The sequence below is a fragment of the Gossypium hirsutum genome, chromosome D12 (assembly GCF_007990345.1).
Source record: "Gossypium hirsutum isolate 1008001.06 chromosome D12, Gossypium_hirsutum_v2.1, whole genome shotgun sequence".
Lineage (NCBI taxonomy): Eukaryota > Viridiplantae > Streptophyta > Magnoliopsida > Malvales > Malvaceae > Gossypium > Gossypium hirsutum.
The window spans coordinates 57,067,390-57,094,059 of NC_053448.1; the positions used below are offsets into that span (position 1 = coordinate 57,067,390).

Sequence of the window (26,670 nt, forward strand, 5' to 3'; positions counted from 1 at the left end):
AACAGTGTCCGAAAACCGAAGAAAACAACACTAACTTTCATCCAAGTTTCCATTTATTTTCTGCTTAGGAAAGTAGGATATGATTATAATTTTCAACAATATGCCGCGTACCTTTTTCATTCATTTCAACACGGCTGACACAACTGTGTCAACATGAAGATTTCACTTCCTTAGTTCTTTATTAATTTCCTCCACATTTTCTTATTACTTTCACATTTAGAGGCTGCTACTAAAACAATTTTCTACTTTTTTATGGGACTGTCTTCAACCATTGACCTTATTTCTTTTTCATGTTCATTAAACTGTTAAATTTGTGGTGGATTCTAGCGTAATATTTTGATCATGATGACAAAGAAGAATGTCAGCAAAGCAAAGATATCGGCAAATGATTATGGATGCTGGTTTATAGTTATCATATATGTGATTTGACCTATGGATTGTGTCATTGTGGTATTTTCATTTAAATTATGGTGGGTGGACTACTGTCATTTTCATATAAACAGGAATTCATGTTGTTTGAATACTCATTTTCATATTCTTACTATCATCTTCAACTAATTTCTAAACCTACCATAAGATAATAACTCTAAACTGTATGGGTTTAGGTTGTTCCTCCCCAACAAATAAATTATTAGTTACAATATAGTTATGTTTTATATTTAACGAGAAATGTCGTACTTACATAATATTAGGAAATATTTTAACATAAATATATCAGTAAAAATGGATAATACAAAAGTGCATAAATTATAAAAATGGGTCAAAACGGATTGTGCCACACTAGTACTTCCACAGAGTAATTCTACCAGAGATAATCCTATTACCAGAATAATTTTTGGAATACCTGTTACGATTTTGACTGCTTAATAATTAATTTGATCCCTAAATAAGGAATAATTTATTACGCCAAAAGGTACGGTTAACACAATCAAAAACTACGCCTGTAACTCGAGTTAATTCACAAAGTTTTTTAAAATCACAAAAGAATTGTTATGTCCACACCTAAAAGTAAAAATTTAACTAAAAGATACAAGATTAGTTGCAAGCAAGTTAGTTCATCAATGTATTGTTGATGCCAGAAGAGAACACCGATTAGTGAGGAAGGAAGTGTACCTATGTGGCTATAAGTGTCGGTATTTTTACACGAAAATTTGACTTGAACTTGAGCATAACTCAATCAGCTAAAATCATATAAGTATATATACTTACCTACACGAAGCTCGCAAGACAGTTTCTTCCCCAAAGCCTTCATTAGGCCCATCAGAGAGATGTATCTTTTGTTTGTTCTATTGCTTTGATGTCCGCAACACAAGAACAATGTCAAACCGAGCCAAACCACACATCAACTGAATGAAGCAGAACATTTAACAAATAATAATTAGTTTGTTGACAAAGTTCAGTGATTTTTAAGTACGGCCAAATTCTACTATTAGTCTTTATATTGTGTATAAGTTGTGATTTTGATTCTTTTATTTTATTTTGATAATTTTTTCCTCAAGTTTTTCAATTATGGAATTTAAATTTTGGGTAATTATCAAATTTATTAAATTATATCATTTATAAAATCATACACGATAAACATATTATCATATATGTACTGATGTATGATTTATTATTTCCACACATTGTTCTAAAAAAGGTGAGTTAATGGGATAACTATTGTTTGCGTGAATGCTAAAATTTCAAAACAAAAAGTATAGGAATTAAGAATGGTCAAATTGGAGAATATAGATTAAATCAAGACTAATAGCATAATTTAACCAAATAGATTTAAGTGCTACCATTTGGGTCAAGACTGAAATTTGAAAATACAAAAAATACAAGGACTAAAATTGACCGAATTAAAATATAATAACTAAATCCACAACTTATGCATAGTAAAAGAACTAATAGCGAAATTTGACCAAATTTAAAGTCATTAAACTTTGTATTAACTCATTTTTTATATTATTAACTTAGCTCAGTGTTATTTTTTCATAATCAACTAACTCTTATTATAGTTTGATAATGGTATGCCACATTGTACTTCTAATAGAAGAATATCGATTTAAACTTTAAAGACGATGTTGTTAGGAGAGACGATCACAAATAATAATAAAAATTAGTCTTCATGAATCATAAAATAGGTATAAAAAATACTATAATAATTTAATAAAAATGATATTAAATTATCTTGTATTCTCTCAAATAAAGGAAAGAATCCTACATTCCAATCAAACGTGTATTGGTTACCATAGTTCAAACTTTGATATTTAATATCAATATATACCAAGATCATATATATATATTTGACATAATGCCTAGAATTATTCATGACCCCTTTCCCAACCCATAAATAAGAGAATAACACATTTCAACATACTCGAGCCCACATTCTCTTCTATTGATAATAATAACCATACCAATCGAAACTCAATCCACAACATAAAAATTAATTTCTTTATCATAATACAAGAAATTGTGTTTTTTTAAAGGAAAAAAAGTCAACACAAAAAATGGGAGAGGAAATGATAACCGCTTTGGGCCTTATTGTAATTAGAATGAGAAATGGGCCTAAAATTCAAAATTCCCGTTGATTTCAAGTTTCTATAAGAACTGAGCAAGAAAAACCCTAATTTATTCTTTGATTTTGTTGCATTCTCTCGACGAGCCGTTTCTCTCTTCAGCGTCCAGACAGTCAGAGATCCTCCCAATCAAACAACAATGGTATTTCTCTACTTCCTATGTTGGGAAAAAAAGATTCTTTCTCTTAGCTGTGTATATCTGTAGATATGTTTGTTTCTTGAGAAAATGCTTTCCATAGAAAGTTTTATTCATTGAAGTAGTTGGTCAGCTAACGAAGAAAAAGAAGTTAAAGATGATGAAACCTCCTTTATTAGCTAAGTAGAAATTGCGTCCTGGTTGTGTTGTTGGTTGAATGGTTCAGCAATGTCGTCATGCTTTCTCTTCATATTTTCATTTTCTTTTTGAAAAAGTTATTTACTATTCGACGGCGAAGTAGAAGGAAATCACTTGGAACTTGATCTATTATATTACAAAATTTGGTAATAACTTTTGTTGATTACTCATAAAGTTACTTCAGTTTCAATTTCAGCCACTTGTTCTGAGCTTTACTTATGTATTTTGATTCATTGTCAAATTTGGCTAGTAAATCACTGAGGAATTGAACTATCCTATCATTTAGGATTGCTTTAGTTTATAGCCTCTTACTGTGGTTGTGTGGAGAGTTGAATAGGAAGAAATCAGTAGGTGATGAATTTGTGTTAATTTTTTTATTTTTTTGTAATTAGTTAATTCCTTTCTTTCTCTGATGTTGCAGACAAAGAGAACCAAGAAGGCTGGAATTGTTGGAAAATATGGTAGGCAAAACTTTTGAAGTCTTACTTTATTATGGTTTGTTAAAGAGAGTTTCTAAGTAGAAAGCATTCATGGAATAGGAAAGATCAGTACTAATCGGTAGCTCTGTGATTTGATTTTGCTGGAACTTGTCACCATTATAAGATTTATCCAAATTCATTTCTTGTTCTTATTCATTGTAATAGACTCTTCAGTTAATTGAAATAACAATGGGATTTTCCGTCTTTAAAATTCCCAAAGTTTCTGATTTCTTTCTCCTTTTTTTTTTGCCTTGTAATAAAGGTACTCGTTATGGTGCCAGTTTGAGGAAGCAAATTAAGAAGATGGAGGTTAGTCAACACAGCAAGTACTTCTGTGAGTTCTGCGGAAAGGTTGGTGCATTTCTTTTGGTGCATTATCCATTTGATCCTATATTTTGAGGCCCTTGCTTTTTGCCTGTCCTTTTGGTGCATTTCTTTGTTTAAACTTTGAGAAAATTTTGTATCTATTGCACTTTTTTATTTGAGTAGAATGTATTTGTTCTAATAAACTCTGCTCCCACAGTATGCGGTGAAGAGAAAAGCCGTCGGTATCTGGGGCTGCAAGGATTGCGGAAAAGTCAAAGCAGGCGGTGCTTATACTTTGAAGTAAAGATACATTTTTTACCTCTTCATACTTCAATTTCATTTCTTTGGATGCCCAGGTAATTTACTGGTTGCTGCATTTGTTAATTTAACAGCACTGCTAGCGCTGTGACTGTGAGGAGTACCATCAGGAGGCTGAGGGAGCAAACTGAGAGCTGAGCAACCACTGGTGATTGATTTGTATTCTACTTTCATAGGATGTTGTTTTGCATGTTTTAGCTATGAGACTTAATTGAGACTTTTTTTTGACAATGATGTTCGTACTATGTGTTCTCATTTTTATATCTGAGTCTGGTTTTAGAACTTTATTTAAGTTCAATTATTTGCTCCATTCGACATTATCTTGTTAACTTCACATCAAATTATGGCATTCTTGATTCTTCATCTTGCTCATATTATTTGTCACTGTATTGTTTTGAGAATGCTGGAATAGTGGCTGAACCCTCCATAAATCTCTTCAGAATTCCAGAACTGACCCCAGCATGAACAGAGTGATGAACGGAGTGATGAGCCTATCACCAAGTTCCAACTCGAGTTGATCTCTAGATAAGCTATTGAACTTTGGCTTGAACAACTTATGCCCCTTTTTTTTTGAATAATGAATGACTTCTGTTGAATGAATTTGGGTGATCTTTTCTGCATAGATTCTTTTACATGCGTGTGTTAAGTACGGCACTTATTTTGTTCTCTTTCTTTCTATTATGTAAACTTTTACCAGTGCTAGCTTCTTTATCGTTTTTGGGTAGGCAGGATTGTCCTTATTCTCTTCTGTGTGTGATGTATGCGTCACACTGTGTATAAGAATAAGGGGGGCGTGATCTCTAAACTCATCGTCATTGTAACCATGGCATAGGAGGTAGTTCATTATAGGCAGAAGCAGGTATCCAGTTTTGTTCCATTAAAGCTATGGTACTGCAAAATGCAGAAGTCTCTTCACCCTCTGATTGTACAAAAAATTTCTTCTACATTCCTCCCCCTTCTCTGAAAAAATCAACCTCCAAGTTGCTATGCAAGCATTTTCCAAACGAGGATATCCACGCTATATTACTTCCTGATCATAATCTTTACAAGGATTTAGCTAAGCCTTAAACATCCTTTTTCAAATTTATTAAAACTTGCCTTAGCCGTCCTAAAATGCCCAAAGAATCTATCTAAGTCGCACGGTTTTTTCCACATCCGGTGAGCGAGAGATGTTTCACTCTCGACATTCCACATCAGTTTCCACTATTCGACTTCAGCTACAATTATGTTCGTGTCGGAGCCATTCAGCTGGTTTTAACTTTTCTTAACAGAAGAGGGCTCCCTGTGACCATTAGAATGGCCTTGCTTGATTCTAGATACAAAAATCATCAGCATGGTTGTTTGGGGATGGTGGAGACAACGCTGAACTCTGGAGCAGTGGTCCTGACTCTGTTCCCCAATTTCACCATGTCCATAGAGAAAAATTGGTCCACCGCCTTCCTGTTCAAATCCATATCACCTGAGCCCTGATGGACTCGGGCCTTGTTCAAGGCACACTTTATTCTCAAATGGCTTGTAGATTCCACTATCATGCTATCGGCTTGGGATTAGCCTCTTCTGGGGACATTCCTTTCATTCAAATCGACTCTCGAAATGAACCCACCACCGTTGCCATGGGTTTCAAATTATGAGAAACGTTAAACGGAAGAGCAAAGGAGACGTAGTAGTAATCCAATCACCACCCAAAATGCTGATTGAACTGTTACCATCAGATTTCATCGCAAAAATTGACACCCAAGCCCAATATCTTTTCCCACTCGAATGCTTGCTGCATCCACCTTTGATATTTGCATATTAGTTCGTGTATGTATGTATTTAGCTTGGACCTGTTAAGTTCTTTTATAAGCATTCGATGGGAATGAGCCTGTAATGTGAACTGCAGATTTGGTTGAGTGGGCTAGTTTTATATCTTTGGATGTTCTCAGAACCTTCCCAATCCCAATGCTGTTCATCGAAATACAGTTGGGAGTGGAGGGGTAATTGAGATTCTTCGAATATCAGTACCTTCCTATTGATTTAAAAGTTAAATTTTAGTATTGTTGTTAAAAAGTATTTTTGAAAAATAAAATATTTATTTTAGACTTGATATTGTAAAGTAAAAATATGTATTTAAATAATTTTTAAATTCATTAATATTATTATTTTTAGTAAAAACATAAAAAATAATTTATTGTAATTTGTTATTTATATTTCAATACTAAACATAAAAAATAATTTATTGTAATTTGTTATTTATATTTTAATATATGAAATATAAATTTTAAATATTTGTAAGCAATCAATATTAGTTATTTGTAAAATTTAATTTAACCTTATAATTTATTTTTTAAATATTATTAAAATGTAATTATTATAAATTTAAGTATATAATGTTATATATTTAAAATAAATCTAAATAGAAAAATAATTATATACTCAATATATATTAGATAAAATATAATAGATTATAAATAAGGGTTGAAGAAATCACTTAGAGCACGTTTGATTCGCTGTATTGGAATAGAGGCGTAATGGAATAGAGGCGTAATAGCAATTCAATTATTTGGTTGAATGTAATGGAATAGAGGCGTAATAGTATTCTTGTGTTTGGTTGAATGGAATAGAGGTGTAATAGCATAAGGGAAAAAACTAAAATGACTAGAATACCCTTAGTAGAAATTTGTTTAGGTAAATGATTATTGTTATTGTTATTAAATTTTAATAAGATTATTAATATCAATAATAAATAATTTAATCATATTTTAACATAATTATTATTAAAAATATTTTAATTAAAATATATAATTTAATAAAATTCTTAATAATCAATATTCTTATATAAATTTACTAAAATCATAATATATGATACTATAAAATATAATTTAACATAATTATTATTAAATATATTTTAATTAAAATATATAATTTAATAAAATTCTTAATAATCAATATTCTTATATAAATTTACCAAAATCATAATATATGATACTATAAAATATAATTTAACATAATTATTATTAAATATATTTTAATTAAAATATATAATTTAATAAAATTCTTAATAATCAATATTCTTAATAACCAATATTCTTATAACAAAAATTCAAAGTAATTTCCAACGGCTAAAATGTTAAGACTACAATTGTGACAGAAGCATTACATGTTAGATCAATAAACCATATAATAAAAGTATTGGCATATCAAACACTGCCTAAACCATGGAAAAATGACAAAAAAAGTAATTGATTCCAAAGTATCTTAACAAATAAGCATTCTGGATTCACAACAACTACCACAGGCAAATACAAAGATGGGAAACCCCCAGTTGGGAATGAGAAGTCATTGCTTGTGCATCCTCCATTTGCAATGTATTGTTTGGAGCTTGTTGATATACTTGAACCAACAATAGGACCATTTCCCATGGCTTTGGTTGAGTCCACGTTCATGTTACATACTTTTTTGACTTTCTTCTCTTGTACCTTTACAAGTTTGAAATGACATTAGAAATACCCAACAGGATGACAAGGTTAAATTTGTAGATTTGCTATGTTGCTGCTTTTGGGATATTGATATTCCTTGGGAAAAAATAGTGGAGTTATCACAATAATAATTTGTGTATAACTTTATAACTGTAAAATCCGGAATAGAAAATATGCCTTTACCTACCTTCCATAACTTGATTGTTCTGTCATTTGTCGACAAAAGAAAAAGAACACCATTAGATGACTGGCACCACCTAATTTTGTTAATTTTCTTCTCAATTTCCAAGCTCTTCAGATAGTCAAACTGTATTAAACCAAGGGAGTACACGTTTTCAATATTCAAGTCCAGAAAGTTTTTAGCATGTACTCCCAATAATCATTATGTTTATGTCTACCACAAACCAAACATAAATACCTCAGGTTCGTGGCTCTGAAACTCTGTTTTATAGCGAAACTCAAGATGCCTATTGATTGGATAATCCATCTTCTCTAGATCTCTTCGATGTCCAACATGCTACATATTATAAAACGGTATGACAAAGTGTGAGAACAGAACACCGGAGAATCACAGTAAGTGAAACAAGCAGGTTCAGAAATATTAAAAAGAAAAATGGTCAGAGAACGTACGTCTTGAGTGTCAATCCTTTCAAACAAAACCACCCAACCCCCACGATCACCAGTAGCAAGGTGATCGCCATTTCTATTGAATTCAATTGCAGATATGATATCAACTGAAAAAGAAACAATGGCATGTAAATGAAGTGAAAAGAGAAGCAGAACATGTAGGACATATAAGTACCAAGTATATCGCGCCCGCAACTGTTTTCTTCACACAAGCAGACTCATCAAGCAAAGTGCATCATGGAAAAGCTCTTCAAAATTTTCTATTTAATCACGCTTAGAGTTGAGGCCAATGCAAGGAAGGCATCATGAAGAGCAAAACCAATAACAGCCCATCCCGAGATGGTTCACAAAGAAATTATGGTTCTTATTGGATCAAAACCTCATCGAACTGTCACTTGTATGGCCAGACTCCTAAGTAAGACCATCTGATTAATGCATGAAACTAGTTTTACTTCCATGTTAGTCCATAAATAACACCCTAAAGTCAAAGAGCATCAGTCACACAGGCAAACTCAGTCTCTTACCACAAAGGACTTGCTTAGTACATTTTTTATATGGTGCACCACCCTCCAAGACCAGGAACCTAGTAATTAGATCAATCTACAGTTCATTGAATTCCTTCTTCAGACTTTCAGTAAATAACATCTAATCTCAACTTAATTATTGAACTCAACCGATAATTAGTTAATTCTAGAACACAAAAAATTCTTCATTGCTTCACATCACACTTTGAGACGATATACAGTGTATGAAGCTAGACCTAGATCTTAACATTATACACTAATCCAACAATATATATTACCAATTTAAACAATGGAAAAATAAATAGCAAGGGAAAAAAAAAGATTATTAGCTATAAGGATTAAAAAACAATAAATTTCGATAATTCTTTAGCACTGAGACAAAATCAACGCTAAGAGAAACCAAATCGAATAAATCCAAATAGCACAACTTCCTGAATTTCCTCTCCGGCCGTCCGTTCTCCGAACACTTGAGAGAACTTCCAGTCAAGTGGTATTTCCCACTTTTAAAGAAACAATGGAATACCTTTGGAGCTTCTGAGAGATTTGAGAACAGTTTTGTAACCCAAAGTGTATTTCCCACTTTTCATAACGAGAGCCAATCTGTTGTTAATGCTCTCATGGGTCTTCTTCTGCATCAAAATACCATCATCAACAACATAAAAATGAATTAGCATGTTTTCAGAAAATTTAGGTTAAATATTTAAAAAAAAAAAGAAGAGAAAACGAGTAAATGGGTCTTTACGGTCTTCTTGGCGGCAACCATTGTCGTCGGAGGACAGGAGATCTTCGGCGAGAAGGGAACTGCGGCAGCTATTCAGTTTCACCACATGCCAAGATGAAAGTCGGGACTGGCTGGAGGTTTGGTTCGCTGGCAGCTTCTGTTGATGTTGGGAGGGAGAGGGTGGGGTGGGGTGGGGTGGGGTGGAGAATCGATTTCTGCTTGGGAGGGTAAAAGGGAGACCGATTAGGCAATCTTTGATTTTGGAACGTAATAGCAAATCGGTGCTGAAGCAGAGAAAAGTCGAATCCGTCCACAACCTAATAGGCCCGTATTAGGGCAATGCAGCGAACCAAACGCTGGAATAGGTAGGTAATGTAATAGGCGCGTAATCGAGGCGTAATGGATTACCTATTACACTGAACCAAACACGCTTTTAAAAAGTGTTTTTTCAAAAACTGAAACTGAAAAATTGTTTTCACTTTTGGGTTAAAAAACATTTTTTATTGCAAAAACTATTTGTTTAATATTATTTACAGTTCCAAAAGCGCTTTTAATTCTAAAAATCACTTTTGAAAAATAATGAGAAATAAAACCTTAATGTCTTTTAATTTTCTTCTTATTGGATTAATACTTTGAGATCATTGTTCTATCCATCCATCTTTGGCCATTATTTATTAGTCTTGTTGGATCGGTAGGAAGATAAAAAAATCGGTCAATATACCAATCCGGAAAAAAAGTTAAATTAATCTTTGGACGAACACTAAAAAAATTTGAAACAAAAATTTGATCATTAAATTAGTTTATAATTTTTATTTTTAATTAAATATTTAATTGTTATAATTTTATTGTTAAACTGAATATCGATAGTTTAATTTGTTCAACTATCAATTTGGTTTTCAAAATATTACCATGTATTGAATGTAAAAATATAATACAATTATACAGTTGCATCAAAATTTATAGGTTAATATGTAATTTACCCCTTGAACTTGTTTAAAAATACCTAATTAATATATGAACTTTTTTTATACCTAATTAGTACCTGAACTTGTATTCCGTCTCACATTACCCCAATTTGATAATAGCATTAATTTTTTAAGGGTAACATGTAACTTGTCAACTAAATTTGTCCAAAAAGCACCTAATTAGTACCTAAATTTATCTAAAAAATTATATTTTTTAAAAGATTTAATTTTTTTAATTTATATCGCCATACTAAGAGACACACATGTCACTATAGGACTGGTAACCAATGCCACATTAGCACTAATGTTATTGTGACCAACCTGAGCGACTGACAAAAATTTCAGGTACCAACTTTTGGATAAATTCAAAGGGCTAAACTACTTATTAACTCAAACTTATATAATACATAATACTTCGCACACGATTATGACAAAAACACAGACACACACACACACAAAACAAGACACATCCTTTTGTCCAAAATAGGCTTCAGAAGTCGAATCACTTGTAAGCAGAGGGTTGAGTCCAAAAAAAAAAAGAGTTGAGGGGTTTAAAACTTTGAAATGCAGCTGTTTGAACTAAGAGCCCATGAACCTCATTGATCTCTTCCTATCGCGTGTACGTGCAAAGAAATGTATGAACTAAAAAGCCTAGCAAATTGTTCCACTATGTCAATGCTGATAACATATAACAGACGTTTTAAGTACAAGGAAATACACAGAGAAAACACTGATAAATCAATCGATAAAGTACAACAGATGCCGGACGGTATTAATGGTTACTCTACCTAGAATCAATTCAAATGAAAGGCTCTTCTGAATTAAGAATTAAACACTTGCTGTTTGTAAATAAGCCTTGTGGTAATCCATTTAGATTTTAGAACATACAAAAAAGGCCGGTAAACTTGATTATGAAAGACTACTCAACTATCCCTCATCTTTCAAAACCATTACTTCCAGATTAGAAGGCAAAATGTCATGAAGGAGGTTTTAGTTCCAGCATTATGGCTTGTGGATCTTGTACCCAAATACTCTTGGAACATAGCTTTGAATTGCCTTTTGTGGCTTCAAGTGCCCATGTGCCATCAGGAACAGGTTTGGAAATGTGGTCCCAAAATAGGCTCCATCAATGTCTAGATAGAATAAAGGTAACTTCATTACATACTCCAACCACAAAATTCCTAGCACAAATTTTGGAAAAAGAAACACTGATCCCATGATGATGTATCAGGACCTTTATGTGACATAAACTACGATGTAAGAGTGATATCTGTTAACATTAATGGAAGACAATTAATAATGGTTGCCATTAACATTAATGGGAGACAATCAATAATGACAACCACCAACTTTGGAAAAGTGGCAAGGGATAATTTTTTTTTGGTCCTTGAGATAATGGGCTATTTATTGTTTGGTCCTTAAACCTCAACTATAAATAGGCCTTCTCATTTCTCATTTCAATTCATCCCAACCAATCTTTCTCTCTTAGTTTTTTTTTCTCCCATTTGAGAATTCTTAAGGAATTCTATTTGTTTGTAATACTTTGAAGATAGTAAAGTTATCATCTGATGTTAGTGCCCGAGGACGTAGGTATAATTTACCGAACCTCGTTAAAACTCTTGTGTTCTTTCTTGTCCTATTTTTCTTTCAATATTTGAGGGTATAATAGTAGTATTTAATTGTGCTATTAAATTACTATAGAAGGGATATTCTGTCTAAGGAAAGACTTGGTATTTAAGAGATCCATGTGATCCACCTCTCTTCCCTGGGAATTGAACTTTGTGTGATTTTTTAGTACAATAATTTACACACTTCCGACCCTATTGGAACAGCAAGTGGTATCAGAGCCGAAGGTTAATCGTAGTATGCTCTGTGGTTGCAGTTTAAACTGATCTTCCACATCAGAAAAGATTTCCTTAGGTATATTGAAAGATTATGGAGAAAACGGTCGGTGTAGGAGCTTCAACATCGTCCATGTAGACAAGACCGACAATTGCAAATGCAAGATTGGCCGTGGAGATCTTTGATGGCACGGGCCATTTTGGTATGTGGCAAAGTGAGGTTCTAGATGCCCTTTTTCAGCAGGGTCTAGACATTGCCATTGATGAAGAGAAACCAGATGATGTACAGGAGAAAGATTGGAAGGCGATCAATCGGTTGGCATGTGGCACAATTCGATCATGCCTTTCTCGAGAGCAGAGGTATGCTTTTTCAAAGGAGACTTCTGCAAATAAGTTGTGGGTGGCACTTGAAGAAATTTTTTTGAAGAAAAACAGTCAAAATAAGCTCCACTTGAAGAAAAGACTGTTTCGCTTCACATACGTCCCAAGTACCACAATGAATGATCACATTACCAAATTTAATCAGTTAGTCACTGATTTGCTGAATATGGATGAGACATTCAAAGATGAAGATTTGGCTTTGATGCTGTTGGGGTTACTTCCTGAGGAGTTTGAGTTCCTAGAAACTACTCTACTTCATGGCAGGAGTGATATATCTCTGAGCGAAGTCTGTGCGGCCTTATACAGTTATGAACCGAGAAAGAAGGACAAACAGAAAAACTCAATCAGAGATACAGAAGCTTTAGTAGTCCGAGGTCGTTCATACACTCGGAAGAAAATTCAAAAGGGGAGATCAAAGTCAAAGTCCAAACTCGGGAAAGATGAATGTGCTTTTTGTCATGAGAAAGGCCACTGGAAGAAAAATTGTCCAAAGCTGAAGAATAAGGGAAAAGCTGCTGTAGATGCTTGTGTTGCAAAGCATGATACCAGTGACTCTGAACTATCACTGGTTGCATCATCATTGTCGTTCCATTCAGATGAGTGGATATTGGATTCGGGTTGTACCTATCATATGTCCCCTAACCGGGAGTGGTTCTCTGATTTAGTAGAACTAAATGGAGGAGTTGTTTATATGGGCAATGACAATGCCTGTAAAACTGTTGGGATAGGTTCAATCCAATTAAAGAATAAAGATGGATCAACCAGAGTTCTGACTGATGTTCGGTACGTGTCTAGTTTGAAGAAAAATCTCATCTCATTGGGAGCCCTAGAATCCAATGGTTCAGTTGTTACTATGAGAGATGGGATTTTGAAAGTGACATCTGGCGCACTTGTGATATTGAAGGGCATTAGAAAAAATAACTTGTATTACTACCAAGGTAGTACAGTTATTGGAGCAGTCGCTGCAGCTTCCGGCAACAAAGAATTGGACTCAATACAGTTGTGGCATATGAAGTTGGGACATGCCAGCGAAAAATCCTTGCAAATTCTGGCAAAGCAAGGATTGTTGAAAGGTGCAAAGGCTTGCAAATTAAAATTTTGCGAGCATTGTGTTCTGGGAAAGCAAAAGAGAGTGAAATTCGGTACTGCTATCCATAATACAAAAGGTATTTTGGAATATGTTCACTCAGATGTGTGGGGGCCTTCTAAGACACCTTCATTGGGAGGAAAACACTACTTTGTTACTTTTGTTGATGACTTTTCCAGAAGAGTTTGGGTGTATACCATGTGAACTAAGGATGAAGTGCTTAGAGTTTTTCTTAAATGGAAAACTATGATCGAAAACCAGACTGGCAAGAAAATCAAGCGGCTTAGGACGAACAATGGAGGGGAATATAAAAGTGATCCGTTCTTCGATGTGTGCCAAGAGTATGGTATTGTTCGACACTTCACAGTTAGGGATACACCACAGCAGAATGGATTGGCAGAGCGTATGAATCGAACATTGCTGGAGAAAGTTCGATGTATGTTGTCCAATGCTGGGTTGGGCAAGCAATTTTGGGCTGAGGCTGTGACATACGCTGGCCATCTTGTTAATCGTTTGCCATCATCTGCATTAGAAAGAAAAACTCCTATGGAGGTATGGTCTGGAAAACCGGCTACAGATTATGATTCCTTACATGTGTTTGGAACCACTGCATATTATCATGTGAAGGAGTCAAAGTTAGATCCAAGGGCAAAGAAAGCTCTCTTTATGGGAATCACTTCTGGAGTGAAGGGATTTCGTCTTTGGTGCTTAAGCACAAAGAAAATGATCTGTAGCAGAGATGTTACCTTTGATGAATCTGCGACATTGAAAAAGGTAGCAGATAAAGATATTCAGACGAGCAATACTCCACAGCAGGTGGAGTGTACTCCAAAACAGGTAGAGTTTGAGCAGATGGGGATTTGCCCAGTTAATAAGTCTAATTCTCCAGCCACAATGGAGGAATTAGAGGTTGAAGAGGTTCTGACCCAAGAACCACTAAGTACACCAGAACCAGTTGCAGTTGCAAGGCCACGGAGAGAAATTCGTAAACCTGCTCGATTTACTGATATGGTGGCCTACGCCCTTCCCGTTGTTGATGATATTCCTATCACTTATCAAGAAGCAATGCAAAGCTTAGAAAGTGATAAATGGAAAAGCGCCATGGATGAAGAAATGCAGTCTCTCCGAAAGAACAATACTTGGGAGTTGGCGCAATTACCGAAAGGTAAAAGGGCAATCGGATGCAAGTGGGTATTCGCAAAGAAAGATGGATCTCCTAGCAAGAAGGATATTCGCTACAAGGCAAGATTGGTAGCTAAAGGCTACGCTCAGAAGGAGGGAATTGACTACAATGATGTATTTTCCCCTGTTGTGAAGCATTCCTCCATTAGAATTTTGTTGGCCTTGGTAGCACAGTTGAATTTGGAGCTAGCTCAACTTGATGTTAAGACGGCTTTCTTGCATGGTGAGTTAGAAGAGGAGATCTATATGACTCAGCCCGAAGGATACACAGATGCTGGTGGTAGAAATTGGGTTTGTAAGCTGAACAAATCACTATATGGATTGAAGCAATCCCCGAGGCAGTGGTACAAGCGATTTGATAGCTTTATGAGAAGGCAGAAGTACACAAGAAGCAAATATGACAATTGTGTGTATTTGCAGAAGCTGCATGACGGATCTTTCATTTATCTACTCTTGTATGTTGATGATATGTTAATCGCTTCGAAGAGCCAAAAAGAGATAGATAAGCTGAAGGCTCAGTTGAATCAAGAGTTCGAGATGAAAGATCTAGGTGAGGCCAAGAAGATTCTCGGCATGGAGATAAGTAGAGATAGACAGAGAGGCAAGCTTTGTTTGAATCAGAAGCAATATCTGAAAAAGGTATTACAATGTTTTGGTGTAAATGAAAACACAAAACATGTAAGTACCCCACTTGCTTCTCATTTGAAACTTAGTGCTCAATTATCTCCGAAAACTGAAGAAGAAAGAGAATATATGGCGAAAGTCCCATATGCTAATGCAGTTGGGAGTTTGATGTATGCGATGGTGTGTACGAGGCCTGACATTTCACAAGCTGTTGGAGTTGTGAGCAGGTATATGCATGATCCTGGAAAAGGACATTGGCAAGCTGTGAAATGGATTCTACGGTATCTTCGAAAAACCGTAGATGTTGGTTTAATTTTTGAACAGGATGAAGCACTTGGTCAGTTTGTAGTTGGATATGTTGATTCCGACTTTGCTGGTGATTTAGATAAACGTCGTTCAACTACGGGGTATCTGTTTACTCTTGCGAAAGCCCCAGTGAGTTGGAAGTCTACCTTACAGTCTACAGTAGCTGTGTCTACTACAGAGGCAGGATATATGGCAGTTACAGAAGCTGTTAAGGAGGCTATTTGGCTTAATGGATTGTTGAAAGACTTAGGAGTTGTTCAAAGTCACATAAGTTTATATTGTGACAGTCAGAGCGCTATTCATTTAGCGAAAAATCAAGTCTATCATTCAAGAACCAAGCATATCGACGTAAGATATCACTTTGTGCGGGAAGTCTTTGAAAAAGGAAAAATTCTACTTCAAAAGATTCCGACAGCAGATAATCCCGCAGATATGATGACCAAGGTGGTAACAACAATCAAGTTTAATCATTGTTTGAACTTGATTAACATCCTGAGAATTTGAGCACCTTCAGGTGTATGGCGCTCGAGAGCGCATTTGTAGGCACTACAAAAGATAGCTTTATCGAATTTGGAGAGTTGAAGGAAGTGTGTGAAGATGTGATTATCCTAATCAAATCTTCAAGGTGGAGATTGTTAACATTAATGGAAGACAATTAATAATGGTTGCCATTAACATTAATGGGAGACAATCAATAATGACAACCACCAACTTTGGAAAAGTGGCAAGGGATAATTTTTTTTTGGTCCTTGAGATAATGGGCTATTTATTGTTTGGTCCTTAAACCTCAACTATAAATAGGCCTTCTCATTTCTCATTTCAATTCATCCCAACCAATCTTTCTCTCTTAGTTTTTTTTTCTCCCATTTGAGAATTCTTAAGGAATTCTATTTGTTTGTAATACTTTGAAGATAGTAAAGTTATCATCTGGTGTTAGTGCCCGAGGACGTAGGTATAATTTACCGAACCTCGTTAAAACTCTTGTGTTCTTTCTTGTTCTATTTTTCTTTCAATATTTGAGGGTATAATAGTAGTATTTAATTGTGCTATTAAATTACTATAGAAGGGATATTCTGTCTAAGGAAAGACTTGGTATTTAAGAGATCCATGTGATCCACCTCTCTTCCTTGGGAATTGAACTTTGTGTGATTTTTTAGTACAATAATTTACACGCTTCCGACCCTATTGGAACAACAATATCCACTTCATATTTATTAAAGATTGTATTTATTCCAATAGATCCTATATCCTAATGAACTCATTATCATCATATGGGGTCCTTCCAATAATATCTAATAATATCATTACTTCATGGAAGTTTAAAAGATTCCTAGAAAAGGAACTTAAGACCCAATGCAGGAACAATAAGGAAATGTCCAAAATGATAGAGGGATATCATAAATGCATGGGAGTGGTAGAAATGAAAGCCTATTCATGATATGCATGTTATCTCCCTACCAAATGCTTGCAACAAAAAGTAGCAAACAGATTCAATGGCTAAAAGGATACTGCCTTGATACTTGGACCGAGGGTAGTATATATCTTCACACCTAGGGCAGTATATTTTTACGGTGCTTGCACGAGGAATATCTGATTGACCAACTGGAAGACAAGGTTGTCCACAGCAGTAAACTCTAGGGCATCTTCCAAAATCATAGTTCTTGTACTTGTCTAGCTGTAAAAGTTTAAAAAATTCCATTGTAATAAACTGCCCAATTTACATGTATAAGAAAATAAGGAACTATCACAGAATATCTTGGGAAACATCTTACCATAGCTGCCATTCCTTTGCTTGTCAATATGTATCGAGCATGAATCAAACCATAAAGCATCTCTGCCGCAGATTCAACTAATTCATTTTGCTCTTCTGTAAACATATCCCCTATTAATTTCAACCCAAGACAAATTTACCCATTGCAAGAAAAATAAAATAGACACTTGTCACGTTGCTAAATGACATAAATAACATGCTCCCCTTAAATTTAAGTGTTATATCAAGAATATCAAAGACGAAAAAAAAAAACTGTATTTGATTTAACACAGTTAGAATAAAACTGTATCACAAAACTAGCTGCTTCAAAGAACATAAATAGACAATGTTAACACTTTCAATTCTCAAACTAATAACAGAACAATGGCACAGAAAGACTTCACCAAGAACAAGAAGTAATGATTTGACATGTGAAGAAATGAACTGCAAGCTTACCATGGGACTCGACGTCCAAAATCAAATCAAGTGCATAATCATAGTAAGGAACTTGACTGCTTAGCCCACAAAGGTTAAAGTCATCTTGAATGTAGTCATCATCGACTTCACAAAAGAATTCATTTCCAAGTAGGTTGCAAAACCACGAAATCCAAGATGTGTCATCCCCATCAGAACCACTAACATCTGATTCTTCACTGTCTGTTTCAGATTCATCTGCAGTCAATCCAATGAAAATTTGCATCAGCATATGTCCATAACAAGAGAAATAGGAAACCAATGTTACCAAACACCAAAAATGTAACAACCCTCACTAAGAAAACATGATTCGGAAAAAGAAACTAGATAATGCAGTCAAAAATGTAAAGGGGATCACAGAAACACCACAAGTCTTGCAATACTTTTGCAATAAAAAGAAATCCACTTGATGCATAGTCATGAATAAATATAAATATAATTTTACAAAACAGTATATGAAGAGGTTATAAAACATAAATTACTTGATTTTGGAAATTGAACACTTCCAAAAAAAATGGCAAAATAGGAAAAGCTAAAACCAACTTGCTTCCAGTACTGACACTTCATTCATTTGAATGTATATAAACTCAAATATTGAGCAAAACTTGTCCATTCAAATACAGGGTCTGGCCAATATAACATATAATCTTATGGCACCAAGCACCGGGAGAATCGAAAGAGAACATTGGTGTAAGAAAGTATGCCTCTTTTCTCAATTTAAAGATAGAAAAGCACACACTGTTGAAAGTTAGGTGTCATTGTGGGAATGTCAACAGAAATCTTTGAGCTTTCTTATCATTTATTACTCTCTTTAAAATGATGGCACCAAATCACTAATTTTTCTTCCAACCACATCGATATTAATATCAATAAGAACTCTCAATTTCATTTATTTCCAACCTCAATTACATAAATTTCAAAATCTTCTAGCGTGATTAATTTCAGTAGATATCAAATACAATGTAACTTTGGAGGAAAACGTAAAATGTCCAAATTGTCTGGTGCAAACCTAGATGCAAATTTAACTAATGAAAAAAATACTCCATTTCTTGTAATTTCTCATACGAAACAAGGAAAAAAAATCCATCTTTAAAAAATAGATGGCATCTAATTTAACTATTGAAAGAGGGAGATGTGATTATGCATATACCTTCGGAGGCATTTGCTTTAGGTAGAGAAGCGGAGCGAGAGTCGCAATGATGATCAGGTGGATGCTTCCCCATGAGATGGGCGTTTGCAGACTTATCTTTCCCGTTGATCGCTCTCAAAGTGGAAGGCGATGATTGCTCCAGTTGTTAGTCATATAGCTTTATTTAAAATCTTGTTAATTAGTTAGCAGTTAGCAGTTATATTTTCTGTTATCCTCTTTCTGTTATTTTTTTCATTTCCACTTGTATATAACAGTATCTTTTGTATCAAATATATTGAGCAATTTCTTTTTACTTTCATTCTACATGGTATCAGATGTGATATTTCTCTATTATAATTCCTTGTCCTTTCTTGTTTTCCAAACAATTTTCTTCTTGATTTTCCTTTCCTACGATGGCCCTCCATGATCATACATTACCTTCTAGTCCATACTATCTTCATCCAAATGAAAACCCAGCTTTGGTTCTTGTTTCTCCCATCCTATCAAGCTCGAATTATCATTCTTGGTCTCGAGCAATGACAATGGCACTTTTATCCAAGAACAAGCTCCAGTTTGTTAATGGCACCATCACAGTTCCGCTTCGAACAGACCCTCTTTACTCAGCTTGGGAACGATGTAATACTATGGTGCTTTCTTGGTTGCACCATTCCATCTCACCTTCGATCATGAACAGTGTTCTTTGGCTTGATTTTGCTTTTGATGTTTGGCGCGATCTCCGGAAACGTTTTTCTCAGGGAGATGTTTTCCGCATTTCTGATCTTCAAGAAGAAATCAATTCATTCAAACAAGAAGATCGCTCAGTCACTGATTATTTTACTGGGTTAAAGATCCTCTGGGATGAATTGATGAATTTTAGACCAATTCCAGTTTGTTCTCGTCCCACATCTTGCTCTTGTGGTGTTTTTGCTACTCTTCAAAAGTATCATGATAATGATTATGTGATTCGATTCCTTAAAGGTCTCCATGATCGTTTTGCTGCTGTTCGTTCTCAAATCATGCTCATTGATCCGTTGTCTACGATCAACAAAGCGTTTTCTTTGGTTATTCAACAAGAACGTCACCTACTTGTTGCTGGCTCTTCCCAACTGTTTGTCAGTAACACATTGCGCCAACATCCTTCTTCAAGGAAATCTCAGCCGAAATCGGCTTCTGACTCACGGCAGTGCACCTTTTGTGGCAAATCTAGGCATACTGTTGATACATGCTATGAGAAGCATGGTTATCCACCTGGTTACAAGTCTCGTGGTCGGACTTCTCGTGCACATGCAGTACTTACTGATGGTGAGGCACCATCTTTGGACGCTTCACAGTCTGTTGCTATTTTGCCACCTGATTCTCCTGTTACTTTGACACAAGATCAGTTACAGCAGCTCCTTACATTGCTTCCATCTTCTACCTCCCCTACTCATGTTACCAATACCGCCTCTTCTTTACCTTTACAGCCTTCTATATCTTCAGGTAACCTCTTTTCTTTTCAACCCCACCATTGGATCATTGATACTGGTGCAACTGATCCCATTACACACTCTTTATCTTTTTTTGCCTCTTTTCATTCCATTAAACCAGTATATATTAATCTTCCAAATGGTACCAAAGTTTGTGCTCGAATTTCTGGTACAGTCATTTTAGTAATAGCCTATACATTACTAATGTTCTTTATGTTCCCCAATTTACTTTCAATCTTTTATCTGTAACCAAACTCACTGCTACACTACCTTGCTCTTTTACTTTTCACAAAACTTATTGCTCTTTACAGGCCCTTCCATCTTTGACGATGATTGGTACAGCTAAAGTTCTACATGGTCTCTATATTTTGGACTCACCAGCTCAAACTCTCTCTATTACCACACCAATTGCCTTATCAGCTACCAACACGTCATGTTCCCTTTGGCATCCTCGTCTCGGTCATCTTTCTGACTCCAGATTGAAGCTACTTTCTCCTTACATACCTTCCTTGTCCATATCACCTAATGCACCTTGTAAAGCTTGTCATTTGGCAAAACAAAAGAAAATATCCTTTCCTGTAAGCACTTCTGTATCCAATGAAAAATTTGCCCTTGTTCATATGGATATTTGGGGCCCAACCGATATTGTTTCTATTACTAGTCATCGTTACTTTCTTACTATTGTTGATGATTTCAGTCGCTTTACTTGGATTATCTTATTAAGAACAAAATCTGAAGTTCGTACCCATATTCAGAATTTTTTTACCCTTGTTGAAACTCAATTTTCATCCAAAATTAAAGTCATTCGAACTGATAATGGCAGTGAGTTTGCCATTCCAGCTTTTTATGCTTCCAAAGGCGTTATTCATCAAACCTCTTGTGTTGAAACCCCGCAACAAAACGGTCTTGTTGAACGTAAGCACCAACATATTCTCAATGTCTCACGAGCTCTATTATTTCATGCTGGTTTACCTAAGCATTTTTGGGGACATGCTGTTCTTCATTCAGTTTTTCTTATCAACCGCACCCCAACACCTCTTTTAGCTAACCTCACTCCTTTTGACCATTTATACCAAACTAAACCATCTTTTCAGCACCTACGGGTTTTTGGCTGTCTTTGTTTTGCAATCACCCTTACTGCTCATCACCACAAATTTGATCCTCGAGCTCGTGAGTGTGTTTTTCTTGGATTCCCACCACATGTCAAAGGTTACATTCTTTTTGATCTGTCAACTCATGTCATTTTTGTCTCAAGAAACGTTCATTTTCATGAGTATGTTTTTCCTTTTTCCTCTCAACCATCTTCTTCCTCCTCCATCCCACAATTAACCTTTGACCCCTCCATTACTTATGATTTGCCACTTCAACCACAGGTTTCACCTCCCGTACCCTCGCAACCCTCTAGGCCACCTCGTCTTAGGAAACCACCATTATATTTAGACCAATATCACTGTTTTTTAAGCAATGCTGCTACCAATCATTGTCAATACTCTACACCCTTTACCCTTGCCCTTAATGCCTCTTCTATACCAACTACATATTTACAAGCTAGTAAAATTCCTCATTGGCAAAAAGCAATGCAAGCTGAAATTTCTGCTCTTGAACAAAATAACACTCTCAAAGTGGAAGGCGATGATTGCTCCAGTTGCTTATCAAGCGTCTCGTTGATACGGTTCCGATCCACCGACCCCACCTCTCCCTTAGAGCCACCGGACACTCTCTCTCCTCTGTACATCTTCCCTTTTTATCTATCTCTCCTTTATTTGTCCATGATAATAATCGCTTCCATTCTCGCGAAATGACGCAAATGACCCTAGGCCCAAAAATTTAGGATTCTCTCAATTTTCTTCTTTATTATTTCAGAGAGATGGAGCTGAAGTGCTAAAATGTTTAAGCTAAACCCAATTTTATTAATTTTTAAATTTTTTTCGCCAAAGAGAGAAAGAGAACTGGTACAGAGGAGTTTTTAGAGAGAGAAAGGCTAAAATCGGGATAAACTTAATAGGTCCGGCGACATGGCCAATAAATCGCCGGGTAGCTTAGCTTAAGCTTAGCTTTGAGTTTAAAGGGTGGGGGCGGGGATTCGGTGTCTTTGCTTTTCTAATATTCTTTCAAGTATCTGGCCTACACGTGGCATGTAATAAACTAGTTTCATGATAAAGATTTTTTTATGTTATAACTAGAGTTATTGCAATAAAAGCCCCCAAACTATAATCTAAATTCCAAATTAATCCTTAAACTTCAAAGTATCAGTATTGTGTTAATTTAGTGTTTCCTTGTAACACCCCCTAACCCTTATTCGTCGCAAGAATAAGGTTACGGAGCATTACCAGACTTTTCGGATCAAATACGAACATTTCATATCATTTAACAAAAAATATTGTAAATAAATCATATTATCCTTTTTATGAGCCATCGAGTCTCAAAATATGTGTTAGGAAGCCGTGTGTCTCACACGGTCCAGTCACACGCCCGTGTATCTAGCTATGTGGACTCAAAATGAACCTTAAATAACAAGTTTATCATTCCATGCAGTCTTAGACACCAAGCAACTCAAAAACCATTCATTCAACCAATTCAAAATACAATCAAATACCTTCAAAACATGTCAAAATAATCAACCTAAATGTCTAACCAATGTACCCTTATAGCTACCATGATTATATTAATTTAAACATCATTTAATCCATATTATAAACATACCAATTTCAATCAAATATTTACCTAAATCATGAACACTTAAACATCAATTTGACATACCATATTAAAGCTTCAAACACAAACACATGCTTATATGTATATCAACCAACATTAAAATTATAATCTTGTTTACAACTAAGTCAAAAAATAGTTAACATTTAGACACCCTAGGTACATGCCGACACAAAAGAAATATACATCACCACATTTGAGATCGGGATCGTTGATGGATGTTGAATCGACGATCACACTTAGTACCTAACCTGCGCATGGAAAACAAAACCGTACGTTCAGAATAAACTCAGTGGTTATAATCCGAATATTTAAAAGCAAAATTAATATAACATGCACATTTAATCATACAATAACAATAGCCATTCAATTAATCAGTTCATAACAAATCATTCATAACATATTCAATTCTCATCATTTGTCATCTCAAATAGCTTTTCACAATATAATACACAATCCATGTGTCTCATTTTGATTTCACATTCAATTCTTTCCAATACCAATCATAGTATCATTTCATTTAATTACCTCAATAACACGACTTGGACTTGGGCGGATACACGGATCTAACCAAAACACATCAGTTTGATACCCAGTACCTCATCGGATAATTTGAAGTAATAAGTTGACACCCAATGTCTCATCGGCTAAACCGAAGTAAATTGGCACCCAATGCCTCATCGAATTAATCGGAAGTAATAGATTGACACCCAGTGTCTCATCGACTCGTAGTTGAAGAATCTCTGAACTCTTCCAATCCTATGGCATGCCATTTATATTCGACTCAGCCTGATACAGTTAATAGGGTTTCAATTTCACAATTCAATAACAATCAATATCAAATATCAATTTTCCATATAATCACATGTACAATGAATTCAATTTAGTTCAATATCAAAATGTCATATACTCACCTCAACTACTTACCATAAACATTAAATCAAAATATAACAATTAATAATTAGATTCGAATTATAGAAATACAAACCAGAACTTCCGAGTTCTTCCTCGTCGACTTTATCTTTTCCCTTCTTAGTAGAGGTTTCAGGCACAACGTTAGCTATGAAATTAAAACAATTGAAATTCATCAATACAATACAATTCAATTTCACATTAAATATTTCAATTTTTATTCAACATTTGCCTAAATTCCAATTTAGTCCCTAAACCGATACTAACTTTATTTCTATACAATTAATTCTATATTTTCATTCAATTCTCACTTTAAACTAGATTTAACTCTCTAATTTCACTTATCCCTAAATTTCAATTTTTTTATAATTTAGCCCCTAATACTCAAAATTTATAATTTATTCTACAATTCAACCCTTTTCCATTTCTAACTTAAAAATCTATCAATTTAGTTCCTAATACTCTAATTATTCAACATAGGCAACATTTAAAAACTCAATAATTTCTAAATTTTGACATAAATTGGGTAATATTTAATACCAGAATTCTAAAAATATAAAAATTACAAGAAAATGGACTGAATTAACTAACCAATTAAGCTTTGAACTTTGAAAACCCTAACTTTCTCCTTTTTCTTTTCTCTCCTTTTTCCCTCTATTTCGTTTCAATTTTTTTTTCTTTGTTTCTTTTTCTTTCATTTATTTTGTTTTTTTAGTTATTATTATAATAATATAATATAATATATATACTTAAATATTAAGTAATACATATTTTATTAATATATATTATTTTTACACATGTAATTACTATTACCATACACTTGTTAAAATAAGGATTAATTGCTTCTCTAATCCTTTTACTTTTCTTTAATCTATAATTCAACTTTCACTTTTTATGCAATTTAGTTCTTATACCTAATTACCCTTAATTCATACAAATTCACCTAGCCAAAACCTAATTAACCACACAAACTTCGCAAATATTTTTAATAAATATTTACGAATTCGTTTTACGAAAACGGAGACCCGAAAATACACTTTTCGATGCCCGTGACTATTGGGTCATTACATTCCTTAAACCTAATATCACTTTGGTGTTAAAATGCCAACTTGAATATAATGTTAAACATATTTAAAATATGTGGATCCAAATTTTAAGTACAAGTACACGGCCGCATAAACAATTTGGATATAACGTATTAAAAAAGGCAAACTCATTAAAATTTAGGAGGATTATTTTAGTACGTCAAATTTAAGTTGTCCACATAGTAAGTGTGAACTTGTTTAAATATGACCTATGTGTTCTAAATATGCTCAATGTCACATCCGATTTAACATTTAACCTTATTGAAATGATGTTGATACTTCAAAGATTCAATTTGAAGTTTGAGCCATATTTTAAGGATGTTGAATTGAATTAACCTTGATAATTATTTTTCCCCTTTAATGTACGTAGTCTTTATTTGCCAATGTAAAGTATTTACGAATGATATTTGTTTGAACTGAACTGGACCAGATCTAGAATCGATTGGGGTATCGATTTGAAAAATGATAGTAAATTGGTTTAACCATGAAATATTTAAAAATAGGTTGGATCAGATTTTTATTATTATAAATTTTTAGTGATTTTTTAATTAAACCAGTCAGACCGACATAAAAATTAGTATGCACAAAAATAAAGTAATTAGTTAATTTTGGATCGTTAATTACATGCATCATAAAATAACACGCAATGAAAAGTGAAAGTATATTTTTTCAATAAAAAACAAGTAGAATCTGAAGAACATAATGCTAATTGGCAATGGCTTTGGGGCTATTATAGAAGGAATGGATCGTGCTTTATTTGTCCTTGATACTAAATTATGGGCTATCTTCCATGGTTTACGTATGCTCTAGTACCTTGGTTTTCGAAAAGTTGTTAATGAAAGCGATAGTGCTATTGCTATTGTGTTAGGTGTATCTACTTTATTTTCTTTCTTGTAAGTTGTAATAAAAAAAGAAGAAGCTAAAACTCAAATTATTGAAACTGTATAAATAAACTGAATGACACTTGCACTTTGTTTTGATCCATTGACCCGCATTTTTATATGGTGAGGGGAAATTGATTCTCTTTTAAGATGTCATTTTTTGAGTAGTGAATTTGGCATTTTAATTGTCTGAGTATTGTTTTTAGGATGTTTATGCTTAATTTTAAGCTTGGGATTTTGTCTACTCAAGGTCATGGAAATATTTTTATCATTTGTTATTCTCTTTTAGTGCCCTTTAAAGACTTGGGTTCAAATCCCACTAAGATCAAATGATAATAACATTGTATTAGTGGACATTAACCGCTCCTAGAAATTAAGAAACACCTTGAAAACAATACTTCGAGATCTAGATCTATTTCTAGAGGATAACACTTAAAAAACTTTTTCAATAAGAAAGTTGAATCCCCTCACATTATATAATATGTTTTACTAGTAAAAATCACTTTAGTTCAAATAATTATTTGCAATGGATTCAACTTCAACT

The 26,670-nt window shown here is 34.3% G+C and overlaps 3 protein-coding genes across 4 annotated transcripts; 1 reads left to right on the plus strand and 2 right to left on the minus strand.

Annotated features, from left to right (window-relative positions):
• The first annotated feature begins 2,521 nt into the window (after positions 1–2,521).
• Positions 2,522–4,601, plus strand: LOC107946704 (60S ribosomal protein L37a). 2 transcript variants are annotated; one of them, XM_016881140.2, is made up of 6 exons: positions 2,526–2,706; positions 3,320–3,359; positions 3,640–3,728; positions 3,901–3,983; positions 4,076–4,149; positions 4,442–4,601. In XM_016881140.2, exons 1-5 carry the CDS (start codon positions 2,704–2,706, stop codon positions 4,137–4,139), a joined length of 279 nt encoding a protein of 92 aa, XP_016736629.1. In that variant the 5' UTR covers positions 2,526–2,703; the 3' UTR covers positions 4,140–4,149; positions 4,442–4,601. The 2 variants fall into 2 exon arrangements, with proteins under 2 accessions (XP_016736628.1, XP_016736629.1); XM_016881139.2 differs by lacking the exon at positions 4,442–4,601 and having other exon boundaries at positions 2,522–2,706; positions 4,076–4,288.
• A 2,566-nt stretch (positions 4,602–7,167) lies between these two features.
• On the minus strand, positions 7,168–8,085 carry LOC107944197 (serine/threonine protein phosphatase 2A 55 kDa regulatory subunit B alpha isoform). The gene is made up of 3 exons (XM_041107350.1): positions 7,878–8,085; positions 7,647–7,766; positions 7,168–7,459 (listed from the first exon to the last, which is right to left on the minus strand). The coding sequence occupies exons 1-3, from the start codon at positions 7,944–7,946 to the stop codon at positions 7,181–7,183; spliced, it is 468 nt and encodes a 155-aa protein (XP_040963284.1). The 5' UTR covers positions 7,947–8,085; the 3' UTR covers positions 7,168–7,180.
• A 2,932-nt stretch (positions 8,086–11,017) lies between these two features.
• LOC107946703 (casein kinase II subunit beta-1) lies at positions 11,018–19,236 on the minus strand (the record flags this gene model as incomplete). The annotated part of the gene is made up of 5 exons (XM_041108037.1): positions 11,018–11,429; positions 17,227–17,392; positions 17,490–17,599; positions 17,924–18,139; positions 19,092–19,236. Coding segments are annotated over 5 exons (768 nt in total), but the record flags the coding sequence as incomplete, so codon positions are not given.
• Between the last annotated feature and the right edge of the window lie 7,434 nt (positions 19,237–26,670).

Excerpts from the sequence above, each read along its gene's own strand:
- LOC107946704 (XM_016881139.2), top strand. Across the intron at positions 3,729-3,900 it reads TCTGTGAGTTCTGCGGAAAG|TATGCGGTGAAGAGAAAAGC; the intron begins GTTGGTGCATTT and ends CTGCTCCCACAG. Across the intron at positions 3,984-4,075 it reads GGCGGTGCTTATACTTTGAA|CACTGCTAGCGCTGTGACTG; the intron begins GTAAAGATACAT and ends TTAATTTAACAG.
- LOC107944197 (XM_041107350.1), bottom strand. The coding sequence starts at position 7,946 with ATGGATTATCCAATCAATAGGCATCTTGAGTTTCGCTATAAAACAGAG. Across the intron at positions 7,767-7,877 it reads TTCAGAGCCACGAACCTGAG|TTTGACTATCTGAAGAGCTT; the intron begins GTATTTATGTTT and ends GGTTTAATACAG. Across the intron at positions 7,460-7,646 it reads GAACAATCAAGTTATGGAAG|GTACAAGAGAAGAAAGTCAA; the intron begins GTAGGTAAAGGC and ends AAACTTGTAAAG.